Source organism: Lates calcarifer, linkage group LG15, assembly GCF_001640805.2.
Source record: "Lates calcarifer isolate ASB-BC8 linkage group LG15, TLL_Latcal_v3, whole genome shotgun sequence".
In the NCBI taxonomy this organism is placed as follows: Eukaryota; Metazoa; Chordata; class Actinopteri; family Centropomidae; genus Lates; species Lates calcarifer.
The window spans coordinates 23,139,214-23,151,853 of NC_066847.1; the positions used below are offsets into that span (position 1 = coordinate 23,139,214).

The window sequence follows — 12,640 nt, forward strand, 5'->3', positions numbered from 1 at the left end:
CATTTAAGCATTGGCATTACAGATGAATCATTTGTACAAAAGGGTGAGGTTTTGATATTTTAAAGGATGAACTTCTTTTACATTTGATTTATGAAAAGCTTTATTTAATCAACAGTAGTGGGGGTATACCTGCAAGTGTGAAGTCTTAGTATTGAATTTGGCTGTGGAAAATTAAAGACAGATTTAGGCAAACTGTAAAATTTCAGCATTCTGTATGAAGTTTTGCCTGCTTGGAAAAAGAACACAAAATGCTTAGCAAAAGGTCACTATCATTAATCTGGTTAATTGAGAAAAAATAATTAACTAAAATCTCCCATACAGATCCTGCTTAACTAAATTATTCTCATCACACTCAATAAAAATTTGCTACATGTACTGTATTTCACTGGTGTTTAGTAGTGATGGGGGAAGTGAGATAGTGAAAATACAGTCCATTTTGCTTTGAAAACCTTAGTTAAGTAAAAGCACATGAAGTATTTAGATTAATTAGTAAGTATTAAAGATAAAATTACTCAATGCAGAAAAATGGCCATAGGTGATTATTATTGCTGATGTATTAAGTAGTTGGCTGGAAGTAATTTTAACCATTTCATGTACTATTGGTGGGTAGTTAAATATTTTACGATGCATTTTATATTCTTATGTTTTATGTAAAAATCTGAAAAGTGAAGCTCTTAGTGCAATAAAGTATAAAATAGCATGAAGTTAAAACATGTTATTGCTGTGTTACAATTAATGCAAATTTTAGTAGGAAATAATAATTTAACTGTAACTGTAACTGTATGTAAATATCACGAATTATCTAAACTGAAACAGAATAGCAGTTTTTAAATTTGCGCTGAGCCCTTGACAAGCTGCTTAACCTGTTTAATCGTGTTATTACTCTGATAATAATACCAGAGTTTATGTTGAGAGCAAATCACTGCAGCTCCACAGTCTCGTTCGGAGGAATCAAAACAGACGAAGAAGAATCTACTTCCGCCGACGGGTGCAGAGCCACACAGTGCAGGTGTGTGTGCTATACGGCTATCCGTGCCGTTCATCGTCACTCGCTTTGGTAAAAACAAAGCAAGATGCTGCTCTGTTAAATGGAAACGACATATATTATCACACAGATCGTCTCCATCCATTTTCAGCCAGGCTTTGCCCGGGTAAGGAGAAGGATATATAAAACAGCTGTGGCGCTGTGGAGCTAACGAGCACTAGCTGGAGAGAGCTAGCACTAGCAAAGAGCCACACCAAGATGGACGGAGCTGATGCCGCGGCGATCACAGAGGACGGGGCTACAAACAAACCCCTCGGTGGACACAGAGCATCGGGAAACGACGTCAGTCCATCGGCTGAGGACACAGTAAACGACAGTAAGTATGTAGCAGCCGTAAGTTAAACGCTAACGTTGTTAGCACGCATGCTCAGGCTTAGTTACTTCCTACACCAGCTTAAGCGTAGAAATACGAAAGTATGTTATCTGTCGAAAAACAGCTGTTTTTAGGGCTAATACAAAACACAAAGTTGCATTCATTTGCATTGGTGCGTATCCACTGCAGTTTGTTTTTTAGGCAATTTCATGTTCACCAGTGCTCTGTTGTAAATCGAGCAAACCCTGCAACAATCCTAGACAAAGAGGATATCAACCATATGGAAACAGATTAAGTGTTGGCGGTACATGTGTCTGAATTTTATTAAACACGTTTGCTTTTAAGTATGATATTTCGGAGTTGTCACATGAGCTTGTTTGCAGTAACAAATTAATTACTAGCACAATAGTCATGTAATGTTGACAAAAATTCTATAACCGCAGTCCGATCAGTATTTATCATGTGACCGGGCCAAGCTGAGGAAACCATACAGATGAAATGGTGACTAGCAATTATTAGTATTTTCGGAGCCATTCAGGAAATTTTATTAAATTTGTTGAGTATAAGCACAGCGTTCTTTTCCACTGTGCCTAAAGTATTGCTCCTGCTCACAGGCACTAACTGTCGCCATTCTTTGACAACCAAACAAGCCTTATCTTGAATATCAGATCTATGTGCACTTTCATTTTTTGTTAAGCTTCACTAACAGTGTTCCTGACCCAGACCGTGATACTGACTAAAAGAAACAAACTCAGAATTGGTAATGTAGCTCATAATATATTCAGGCGCTTGTGCACAAAATACTACTTTCTTCTTTACATTTTAAACAACATTTTAAATTGTAATGGATGGTATGTGGTTTAAAATAAATACCTGTTGATCATGATTGAAAATGTAAGATTTTTAGTGAGTATTTTTAGTAAATAGTAATGACCAATTATAACCTAAGGTGTAAGCGCCTTCTCTATAAGAGCTAAATACCCTCAAATGTCTTTTTTTTTTTTTTTGCTTATTCTGTACTTGTCTTTTCCTTTTCTCCTTCCTGTTGTAACCCCAGACAAAATGCAACCGTTCTGTAGGAGCAGGTCATCACTATGCCCTTCTGTCAATAAGAAATTCTTTAATGTGGCCCTTTGAATGTAGCATCAGGTTTGCACAGAAGGAAATCAGTGTGTTTCTTTCATAAGGCTATGGTGCAGCAACACAGTCTCTTGCAATGAGGTGATTTGGTAACTTTCGACAACAATCCCATTGAATAACTGAATGATTGAACTTCACGAAGGTCATTTGGCTTGAACACTGTATTTAATAGCACCTTTGTAATGACACTGTTTTATTTTTTTAAGGTCAGTGTTCTATTTCTATAATATAATTGCAAGCAATTCAATTGGAAATCCTTCATTTCTTTTATTATACTGTAAACACACATCACATTTAAAATAAAGACATTATTTCCACATGTGTTTTGTGTTTTTTTTCTGTCCTTCTTTCTTTGGAAACAGGAGTGGCTTTGACCTCCTATTTTCCCCTTTCTGTTTCTAGGGGTTGGGGTTTTCTGCTGTCAGGATTGTGGAGAAGCCTTCAGAGAGGAGGCAGCCTACTTGGAGCATCGCCATCAGCACCTACAAGAAAATGTGTATTTAGATGACCATGTGGATGGTTTACATGATGCAGAAAAGGACAATGAAACAGCTAAATTTTGTACTTTATGTTCACTCTCATTTATTGAACTAAGTGAATTCCATTTGCACATGGAGACAAACCATGGTCAAACCTCCCAAAGGGCATCTGGTAGTCAAATGAATTCTGGGATAACAAAGCAGCACACTTACGAATGTCTGGACTGTGGGAAAAGTTACGGTGTGATTGGACACTTTCTCAACCATCAGCGCTCACACAGACAAGCCTCGAAATCTGTTTTTCATGACCTCGAACATTTGAAAAAAAAGTCATTTCAGTGCGAGTCTTGCGGGCGGAATTACTCTCGTGCTTCAGCTCTGGATGCACACCGTCGTTGTCATGAGGAAAAGTTAGTCAAGTCACGAAACAAGAGTTCAGGAGACTCATTTCATACTGAGGAGTCAGTAGTTGAAGCCAAGCCCAGTGAAAATCAGGCGGATGATACTGAAAAACTTTTTAAGTGTTCATGTGGTAAAGCCTTTTCTGCTTTGTTGCGCCTGAAAACACATCAGCGATTCAGCCGCAACAGTCAGTGCTCTCCAGAAGAAATGAAAGAAAAACCAAAGAAAAGCTGCAGCGAGTTTTACTGCAGTGAGTGTAATAAGTCTTTCAGTGGCCACATTGCTCTCTTCAACCATCAGCGATGGCATGCTAATCACTCAGATGACTCTGCGAAAAGGTTCCCATGTGAAGAATGTGGAAAAGTATTTATGACACTAACGTTCTACTATAGGCATCAGCGCACGGCGCACAGTGACGAGACCCCAGCAAAATCGTTTCTCCATCAAGTTTGTCAGCTGCAGAAGAAAGCATTTGAATGTAAGGATTGCGGACTAAAGTTTTCCAGGGCTTCAGCACTTCACTCCCATCAGCTTCATCATACAGATGTTTTCAGAGAGACAGAGAAGGAGGCGCAGATGCGCACCTCTCTGCTACCTCAACAAAAAAGTTTGGAAAGTGAAAGAAAAGAGACTGAGTACTTGCAGGAAAAGGTGGAATCAGTGGGGGTGGTTCCTACCAGTATTACTGAAGAAGACTCACAAGTAAGTGATATGGATGAAGATGTGGAGAGTTATGAACCTGGGGACTTTAATGTTCAGGTGATCAGTGCAAGTGAATCTGAGGATGAGCCTGTCCAAGACCTGAACCCTGATCTTGAGCTGCTGTGTGAATCAGATCAGGAAATAAGAGATGATGGTGACACTGAAGTTTCTCCCAGTAGTCTTGTTTCCAAACCAGAGATGGACTTGAAAATTGTACAGATTGACTTTGAGCAGGCTGACGAGCAGTGTGCACTGATAGCAAGGAAAGCCGAGAGTAAAACCACAGGGGAAAGATTTGATTGTCCAGAGTGTTACCGTTGGTTTTCTAGTGCTTCCTCGCTGCGCGTTCACAGAATGTGGCACGGCGTTCATAAGAGAAGACAACAGACTCAAGGTCAGTCAGAGGCAATTTACACATGTGACACATGTGGACATGAAGCCAGTAGCTATGCAGCACACTGCAGTCACATAGAAAAACACGAAGCTCAGAACACAATCAACAATGCATTGTACCAGGCAGAGGAATTAGAGAAGAAAAACTTGACTTGCAGCGAGTGTGGTAAATGCTTCTCACGTTTGTCTGCTTTAGTCTCTCATCAGTTACATCATCCCAAAAGAAAACAATTCCAATGCCCCAATTGTATGATGTCTTATCTGCATGCAGCTAGCTTGTTTAACCATATGAAAAACTGCTCTGCACAAAAGAACGAGAATATCTCAGTCACCAAGAAAGAATACAACCCAAAGAAGACCCTTCTAGGCCCAAAGATTTATCATTGTGAACAGTGTGGGAAGGGTTTTTGGTCTTTAGGAGCTTACTCCCATCACAAGCAAAGTCAGACAGAGTGTGCAGATTTGAGGCTAAGAAAAGGTGTTGTGGGATCTTTGCACTCTATTAATGGACACCCACGCTCCAGTGTTAAGGTTGCATGTCCGGTGTGTGGTAGAAAGTTTCGTCACAAGGGCATTATGGCGTTGCACATGCGAAAACATGAAAATGGAAATCATAAATGTGAACTCTGCAACAGGTCGTTCCGGCTTTTTTCCAGCCTCCTCAGGCACCAGGTTGTGCATAATGACCAGCTACTCCCACCACCCATCAAGTCTTTTCAGCATCAGGTGGAGCAGTTGAAAAAAAACACATACAGCTGTCCTGACTGCGGGAAGCTTTTTTCACGGGCCAAAGCGCTTCAGTTTCATATGAAAAGCCACGGGTACGAGACTGGGCACTCGCCATCATCATCACCCAGATCTAGTGTTGTGCTGGAAGATCGCCAATGCGCAACATGCCTGGCACATTTCAACAACAAGGCCTCACTGCGGGCTCATCGCAAACTTTGCATTAAAAGAGACAGTCGAGCAGTTGATTGTAAGACAGAACCCTCAGAAAATAACAATACTCTACAGTTACACAAAGATAGTATGGATATCAGTACGCAGGCAAGCTCTGAGCACTCAATACTTAATACTGAAGTAAAGAATGAAATGGACAGTGAGGAGTTAAAGACGGAAGATCAAACTGGTGCAACAGATTTGAAATACAAATGCAAAAAGTGCGACAGAAGCTTTTCAGTGGTTGGAGCTTTGAATTTTCATAAAAGAATTCATGCTGAGGGTCACAAATCTGTAGCAAAAGCAAAACTGGCAATGTCAGTAATGCTTAAGAAACCTAAACAGGAAGAGCAAAGTAAAGGGCTGTTTCACTGTTCAGAATGTGGGAGGCGATTCATGTCCAACTCTGCCCTGGGCTCCCACAAACGATGGCACAAAGAAAAGAAATTTTTGCGGTCCTCGCTTAAAGATGATGATTTGAAATCTGGCATCCATAAGACAGAGGATGGACCTTTTCAGTGCAATGTATGTGGCAAGCAGTTTTTTAACCATTGCGTTCTCCAGCGCCACCAGATGTTTAATACTCAGTGTCAAACCAAAACTGAGCCAGAGCCTCACTCCAACAAAAGTGCAAGTAGCAGCAGCACACTGGAAAATTCAGAGTTTTCATGTCCTGAATGTAATGAGACATTTGTGCAGCGTTCGCTTCTTGATGCCCACTATGTAAATGAGCACGGTAAAGTTTTGGAGGCTGCAGGTTATCATGGAGATGGGCTTGTCTCTGTAGAACAGGTTCCAGAACAGGTTGGTGCCAGTCTCAGTGGGAATGAGTCCATGTCATCAACCCTGAAGGGGAAAGCTCACCAGTGTCCCCTCTGCTCTATGACCTTTGCTAAAGCAAGAGGTCTGCGTGCCCACAAATGGCAGGCACACTCGAAGAGCACAAAAGGCAACAATAAGATTCCTTTGAGTACTAAAAAGGAGTCCATTGCCACGAGCAGTGCAGTCAGAAATTCAGAAGATTCATCAGCTGTAGATAACAGTACAGTGATGAACAGTTACCTTGTTGAAAAGAAAAATAACCCTGTTGGTGGATTAAAGAAGAAAATCATATCGACACCCCCACCTGTGAAATCCATCTCATGCCTTGACTGTGGGAAACAGTGCAGTTCTGCAGGCTCACTCCTTGACCATAAGAAAGTGTGCCCGGAGGTCAAGCAGGAGTCAAAGCAGGAAATCCAGACTCCTGAAGCCACAGCTGAGGTTTTCCCACCACTCAGCTGTCTGTTAGAGCATACAGCCAAATGCCTCTTTAAGTGTGATAAGTGTGGGAAAGCGTTCCAAACAGAGGAACAATTAGGCACCCATAAGACCAAGGCAAAGACCCGGCCTTATTGTTGTGCTCTGTGCTGCCAGGGCTTTTGGACCGAGAATCAGCTGCAGCAACACCTCGCCTGGCACGACGAAGTCCGCTGTCGTCTCCCAAACGAGGTACGTTACAGGCTGAGCGCTGCTATGACCTCAAAGCCTCTAAAACTCAACATCCCTTCTGCCAACAACAGGGGGAAGTCCTTTCCATCTTCTACACTGTACAGACCTACACAGACGCTCAGCACAGACAGCCATTCACAAAGTAGCCATAAGTGCCAGCATTGTGGCAAAGCCTTTCTTTCACCGACTGCATTACAAAAACACAAAACTCAGCACTGTAACAATGATTCGTATCATTGCTCCATTTGCCCCAGGACCTTCAGTGAAATACAGGACCTTATCGATCATCACCAGGAATGTATCCGTGATTACAAAAGGCACAGTGATGCCCCCACTGCTGTCTCATCAGGAGATCCCAATGGCCTTACTTGCCTCGAATGTGGAACTACTTTTTGTCAAGAAAGTGATTTGCACCAGCACTACATTGAACATGCCCGTGGAGCATATTAGACTAAACAAACTGAAATGAAGACACTGTAGATTGTGGATTTTTGATTTTCTTTTAGAGATTGCAAAATGTGCTAAGCTAGTTTTTTGTTAGGCTAAGTAGACACCTGCTTTCCCTATTTGTTGCTATATTATTTGAGATTGTTTGTTTATATTTAAAAAGAAAAAGACAGTTCCTTAGGTGACTTTCTCGCTCTCAGGCTGTCCCTCTACACTGGACTAGTATATTTACAAATGTTAAAGAATAACCCCTTTTATGAACTTGTCAGAAATGTATAGTTTTCAGCCACCAGTTGATTTGACTTTTTTTTTTTTAATAGACCTGTCATGAATGTCAGTTGAACCTTGTTAATCTCTTTGGGGATCACTGGCTGAAGTGTTGAAGTTCATTACTAGATATATTCCCCCAACCCCCCAAAAAGATTTAGAAAAATATCTGCATGTATGTGTCTGTCCTCTTGCATTTAAGATTCCCAGAAAAATGAAAAGTGCTGTCGACACACTACTTACTGCAAGTTTATGAAGAAAATGAAACAATTCTGCACAACAAATATATACTAATTTAGCTGCTGTCTTTTTAAACGGCTGAGGTTTTGGCTGAATGAGGTACTATTTGAATATTTCAGAGAAAGGTAAAAAAAAATATAAGAAACAATGTGCACTGTTCTTGTAAATTGATAGGCGATGTCCTGATGTTGAACATCACAGCCAGTTAGAACCATAAAATAGACTCTGCAGTAATTGTACATTACTTACAATACAGTTTTCATTAATTGATTTATAAGCTCTTATGTTCTTTCCTTTTCAGTGTTAAATTTCTGTGTTGTGAAAAGATTATTCATTACTTTAACTAAAATAGCACTCATGTTCATGTGGGATAGTAGTTAGTTTACTGTACCACTTCTTTAGTGGAAAAATGATTTGTATTGTACAAGAGATGTTACTTTGCTTTATTAATTTATGAAAACCTTTTTTCCTTAGATGAACAACATGCCCTTTGACTACTTGTTTAACTTGCTGTCTCTAAAAAAAACAACTAAAAACTAAAAAGTTAAAAATAAATTGATCAGTTTTTTGGGGAATTAATGGATTGTGTGATTAATTCAGCCTCAGTTTAGTCGTTCTGCATGTCTGTGGACTCATCAGTCTGGTTTGTTAATATTTCTGTCCACCTGTTGACACTTGTCTTCTGACTGATTTGTCTTAGGTGTTGTCTTTTTTTGATGATACACTCAAGGTATTACACATAAATATGAACTTGACGTGAATCACATATGTTAATAAGAAAGCACAATAATTTTCACACCAAAGATACATAACATAGCTTAAAAACAAGTGTTTGTCTTGTTCATTTTCTCACACAGAAAAGATTTGCTCTGTTTAATACACAGCGAGTAATATTCATGGAGTCTGAAGGCTGCCAAAAGAAAAACCTAAACTTTTGACATATTTAATTAGGATCAGTTAAAAACAATCAATTAAAACACTTACAAATGAATTAAAATTCCTTTTAACGTATTTACATTTTTAAAATGCTTTTTGACCTGTTATCCCATATACTAATGTCTTTGCTGATCATATTTCATATCACAGTTCATATGTTGTTTTAAAAATTGACATGATTAATTGGCAGGAAATTGATCAGCAGCTATTAACAAACAAAATACCAAACATTTCCCTGCTCCAGCTCATCAAATCTTCATTTAAAGCTGTCAATGTAATACACCAGTTTAAAAAAATAACCTACAGAACAGCAGTAGTATCATAATTATCTGAGTGTCACAGTCCAGGCTCCATATATGGGTCACAGATAATCTGCTTGCTTCACAGACATGATTATCAGTGTTTAATAGAAATGTTTTAATGTGCAGCACTCTGATATTGAAAGCATTTATTAGTGGTAAGATGATCTGATCAACTGTGAATGAAGAGAAGAGCCACGACTCGAGGCTTGTAAGTTTTGTTTTACCTGCTGCAATTAAACATTGGTAACTTTATCAGTAACTAAAAGGCTTGTTCTACTAAACTTTAACATGTCAGCTGGAACATCATAGAACACTACGTACCGTACATTTCATAAACTCCATAATAAAGTTTCAAATGGACATTAACTGACAAGATTTCTAATAAAATATCTAAATTAGTGTTTGTTCTTCCACCTCTTTTGTAGGCAAACCGTGCAGCATTGAATGTAAGGATTGTGGACAGAAGTTTACACACTGGGAAGTCTTCAAGACTCACCTGCACCAGCATGCTCTGGAACCGGATTGGGAGGAGGAAGAGGAGGAGGATGAAGATGTTTGGACGGGAGACAACAGACATCCTGCAGCAGAACTGCTCCATGGGAGAGAAGATGGAGGCGAAAACGGAGACGAAGACATGGGTGGTGCTGTAGACTGGTGTGGCGCGAAGGAAAGAAACCCCTCAGTATTTGCAGAAAGTGCTGGAGTTGCCTCAGGGAAGAAACTTAGAGAGGTTTATGCATGCTTGGTCTGTGGGAAGGTTTATACGTACCTGGTTTCTTTCAGAAAACACCAAAAGATGCATGAAAACCAGTCCTCACCTGCAAAAAATCAGAGTGTCCAGAATTTGCATAAGTACGAGTGTCCAGAGTGTGGGATGTCGTTCATCAGGCGAACACGGCTACTTGGTCACCTGAGAGTTCACAGGTCTCGCAGACCATTGAAGACAAAACCTCCCAGGTGTGAGCAGTGTAACAAAGACTTCTCTTCTATAAAATCATGGATGGCACACGTGGATATCCATAAAGAGAAACCGTTTTGGTGTTTAAGTTGTGCCAAAGGCTTCAGTGACGAAGTGTCACTCAATAGACATCTACAGAATCACAGTCTGAGGCAACATAAGTGTGACATTTGCCAGAAGAGTTTCCAGTTGTCTTCACAGCTTATGAATCATTACAACACCCACACTGGAGCAAAGCCTTACCAGTGCCCACTCTGCGGGAAGACCTTTTCCCATTCTGGGAATTTAATTAGACACCAAAAAAAGCATCTTCGTGTTTATGTTGGGTCCAGTGGGACGCCTCTGGGGAGAAAGAAGTTTTTTACAAGGTGGCAAAAGATTAAAAAGAAGCGACCTGTTCTCACTAGTGTTCAAGAGGAGTCAGAAATGGATGCAGACATGGAGGAGCTGAAGGAAGAAGGTCTGAAGAGAGGTGAAAGTCAAAAGTCATGTGAGAATGCTGAATTTGGGGATCACGCCAGTTCTGACGAGTCAGATTGTGGAGAGCCTGTACATTACCGGGCCGGCACGGCCGGACCTGATCCACCTGATGACCTGAAAACAGAAAGGGTGCAACCACAAGCAGGACAGGAGCTGGACGGCAGTGAGTCACAGGAAACGCACATGCACAGAGAGCATAAATATTGGGAATGGGAGTGTTTTGTATGTGATATGGGCTTTGATGATGTGGCAGAACTGCATTTGCATTATATAAAACATGCCAGTGGGGAGTTGCCTTTTCCACAGGATGATATTGAGTGATGAGAAATCATTTGTATTCTCATTCTGGTGCCTTTCCTGCTCCTAGTAATGCAGATACAATTGGAGCTTTTGCCCCAGTAATTTTTTTAACCTTTCAAACTGTCAAATGAATGGCTTGGGCTAAGAAACAAAGGATTAACATTTACTGTTATTAAACTCGTATACTTTGAATTTTGAAACTCAACTTTTTACTCTCTGTCACTTTTACACTACATTAAGGGCAAATATCCTTTGGGAGACTGATAATGAGTATCTACAATAAAATAAGCCTCAACAGTTCATGTCTGGTGCTACGACATTATACTGCATGTTTATAATGAATATTTCTGATTAGATTAAAACTACATGTTGCAAAACCTTGTTGTAAACCAAAGGGAATAAATTGTAATTGAACAAACTGTAAAACTGAAGTAAAGCTACCTCACTCTTTTTGTAAAACTAAATAAAATGAAATGCATTCAACATGTTTTCAGTGTTTGTCTTCATGTGCAAGGGGTGAAAGACTATATTTTGGACTGTTATACACAATGCAGTGTGTGCACAGTTTATGACCCTATCCTGTAGACTCGCAAAACCATTACATTGGAGATATTTAGGAGATATATCTGAACTGTGGAATATTTTTTAGCTAATATCTAGCAATAATCTATTGTTTCACATAGTTAAACACATAAGTATTTTTTCTGATCTTTCACTATCAGTGTTGCCAAAAGTTGGAAAACTAAAATGGTCAACATCTTCACATTTATTAGAAATAAATCAAATAAATAAACAATGCTGAATATAAGAAGAAACAACACTAAAACCAAAAGCTACCCACTGAAAAACGTCAGTAATATACATTAATAATAGTAATAATAATAATGAGGAAAATAATGTTCCAGATATGAGTTATCAATATGACCTTACATATAGTCCATCTGCCACAATCAGCAGTTTGAAATGTTAATGGGGATTGTTCTGTAAGTAATGACTGAGTTACTACAACAATAAGAGCTGATGGAGCTCAAGGGAATTCCATACAGTCTCATAAATGTAACGTCCTATCATTATGAGCTTGCACATGGTTTATCAGCTTGCTGTACTTTTTTGCTTTCTACAACGCCACTGTAATGGATGAGGTACAGTATAAATATCTACCAACGCTTCCTCGCAGTGGGTGCATCCCTGTGAAGATCTTACATCACATGCAGCAGTAGCACCACCAGCTGGCTATTACTTCGTACTTTTGCCAGGACATACCACATTACCACACTTTATTCTATGCTATTCAGAGGATTTTCCCCAGATTTTTTGTAAAAGGATGTAATTTCATTTTTTCTATGGGAGGTTCGTTTCCTTCAGTAACTGCTTTGCTGTTGTTAGGACATAGGCATTCCTTTAAATTGGGTTAAAGGTGATATTTCAGTGTTAATGTAATCTTGTGCATTCACCCATTTTAGGTTACCTTCCTCTCCATTTCTCAGTTCTATACGAAGATGTCAGTAGACATGGCTGAGACTCAGATGAAGGAAAATTTGTGGGTGATAGAATTAAAAAAAATCCCACATGCTAATCTCTTAGCAGAACTACTTTTAAGTCTTTTCATTTAAGTCAGTCCAAGTCTCAAGGCTACACCTCCTCTTCTTACTATATCACTTTCGGACATGCAGATAAGTGTAGTGTCTGGGTGTGGTGAACGCTTTGAGGCCAAATTTGTGGCAATTTTAAGCTAAAAAATTGACTTGTATAGTTCATAACATTGTAATTTCTGCTGTATGTATCTCTATTTTTATTTTCATTTTG

The 12,640-nt window shown here is 39.6% G+C and overlaps 1 protein-coding gene across 4 annotated transcripts; it reads left to right on the forward strand.

Annotated features, from left to right (window-relative positions):
- The first annotated feature begins 978 nt into the window (after positions 1 to 978).
- si:ch211-261d7.6 (zinc finger protein 629) lies at positions 979 to 11,317 on the forward strand. 4 transcript variants are annotated; one of them, XM_018686909.2, is made up of 3 exons: positions 979 to 1,361; positions 2,901 to 4,475; positions 9,522 to 11,317. In XM_018686909.2, the coding sequence occupies exons 1-3, from the start codon at positions 1,244 to 1,246 to the stop codon at positions 10,853 to 10,855; spliced, it is 3,027 nt and encodes a 1,008-aa protein (XP_018542425.1). In that variant the 5' UTR covers positions 979 to 1,243; the 3' UTR covers positions 10,856 to 11,317. The 4 variants fall into 4 exon arrangements, with proteins under 4 accessions (XP_018542425.1, XP_050931805.1, XP_018542433.1 ...); XM_051075848.1 differs by having other exon boundaries at positions 2,901 to 4,081; XM_018686917.2 differs by lacking the exon at positions 2,901 to 4,475.
- The last annotated feature ends 1,323 nt before the right edge of the window (positions 11,318 to 12,640 follow it).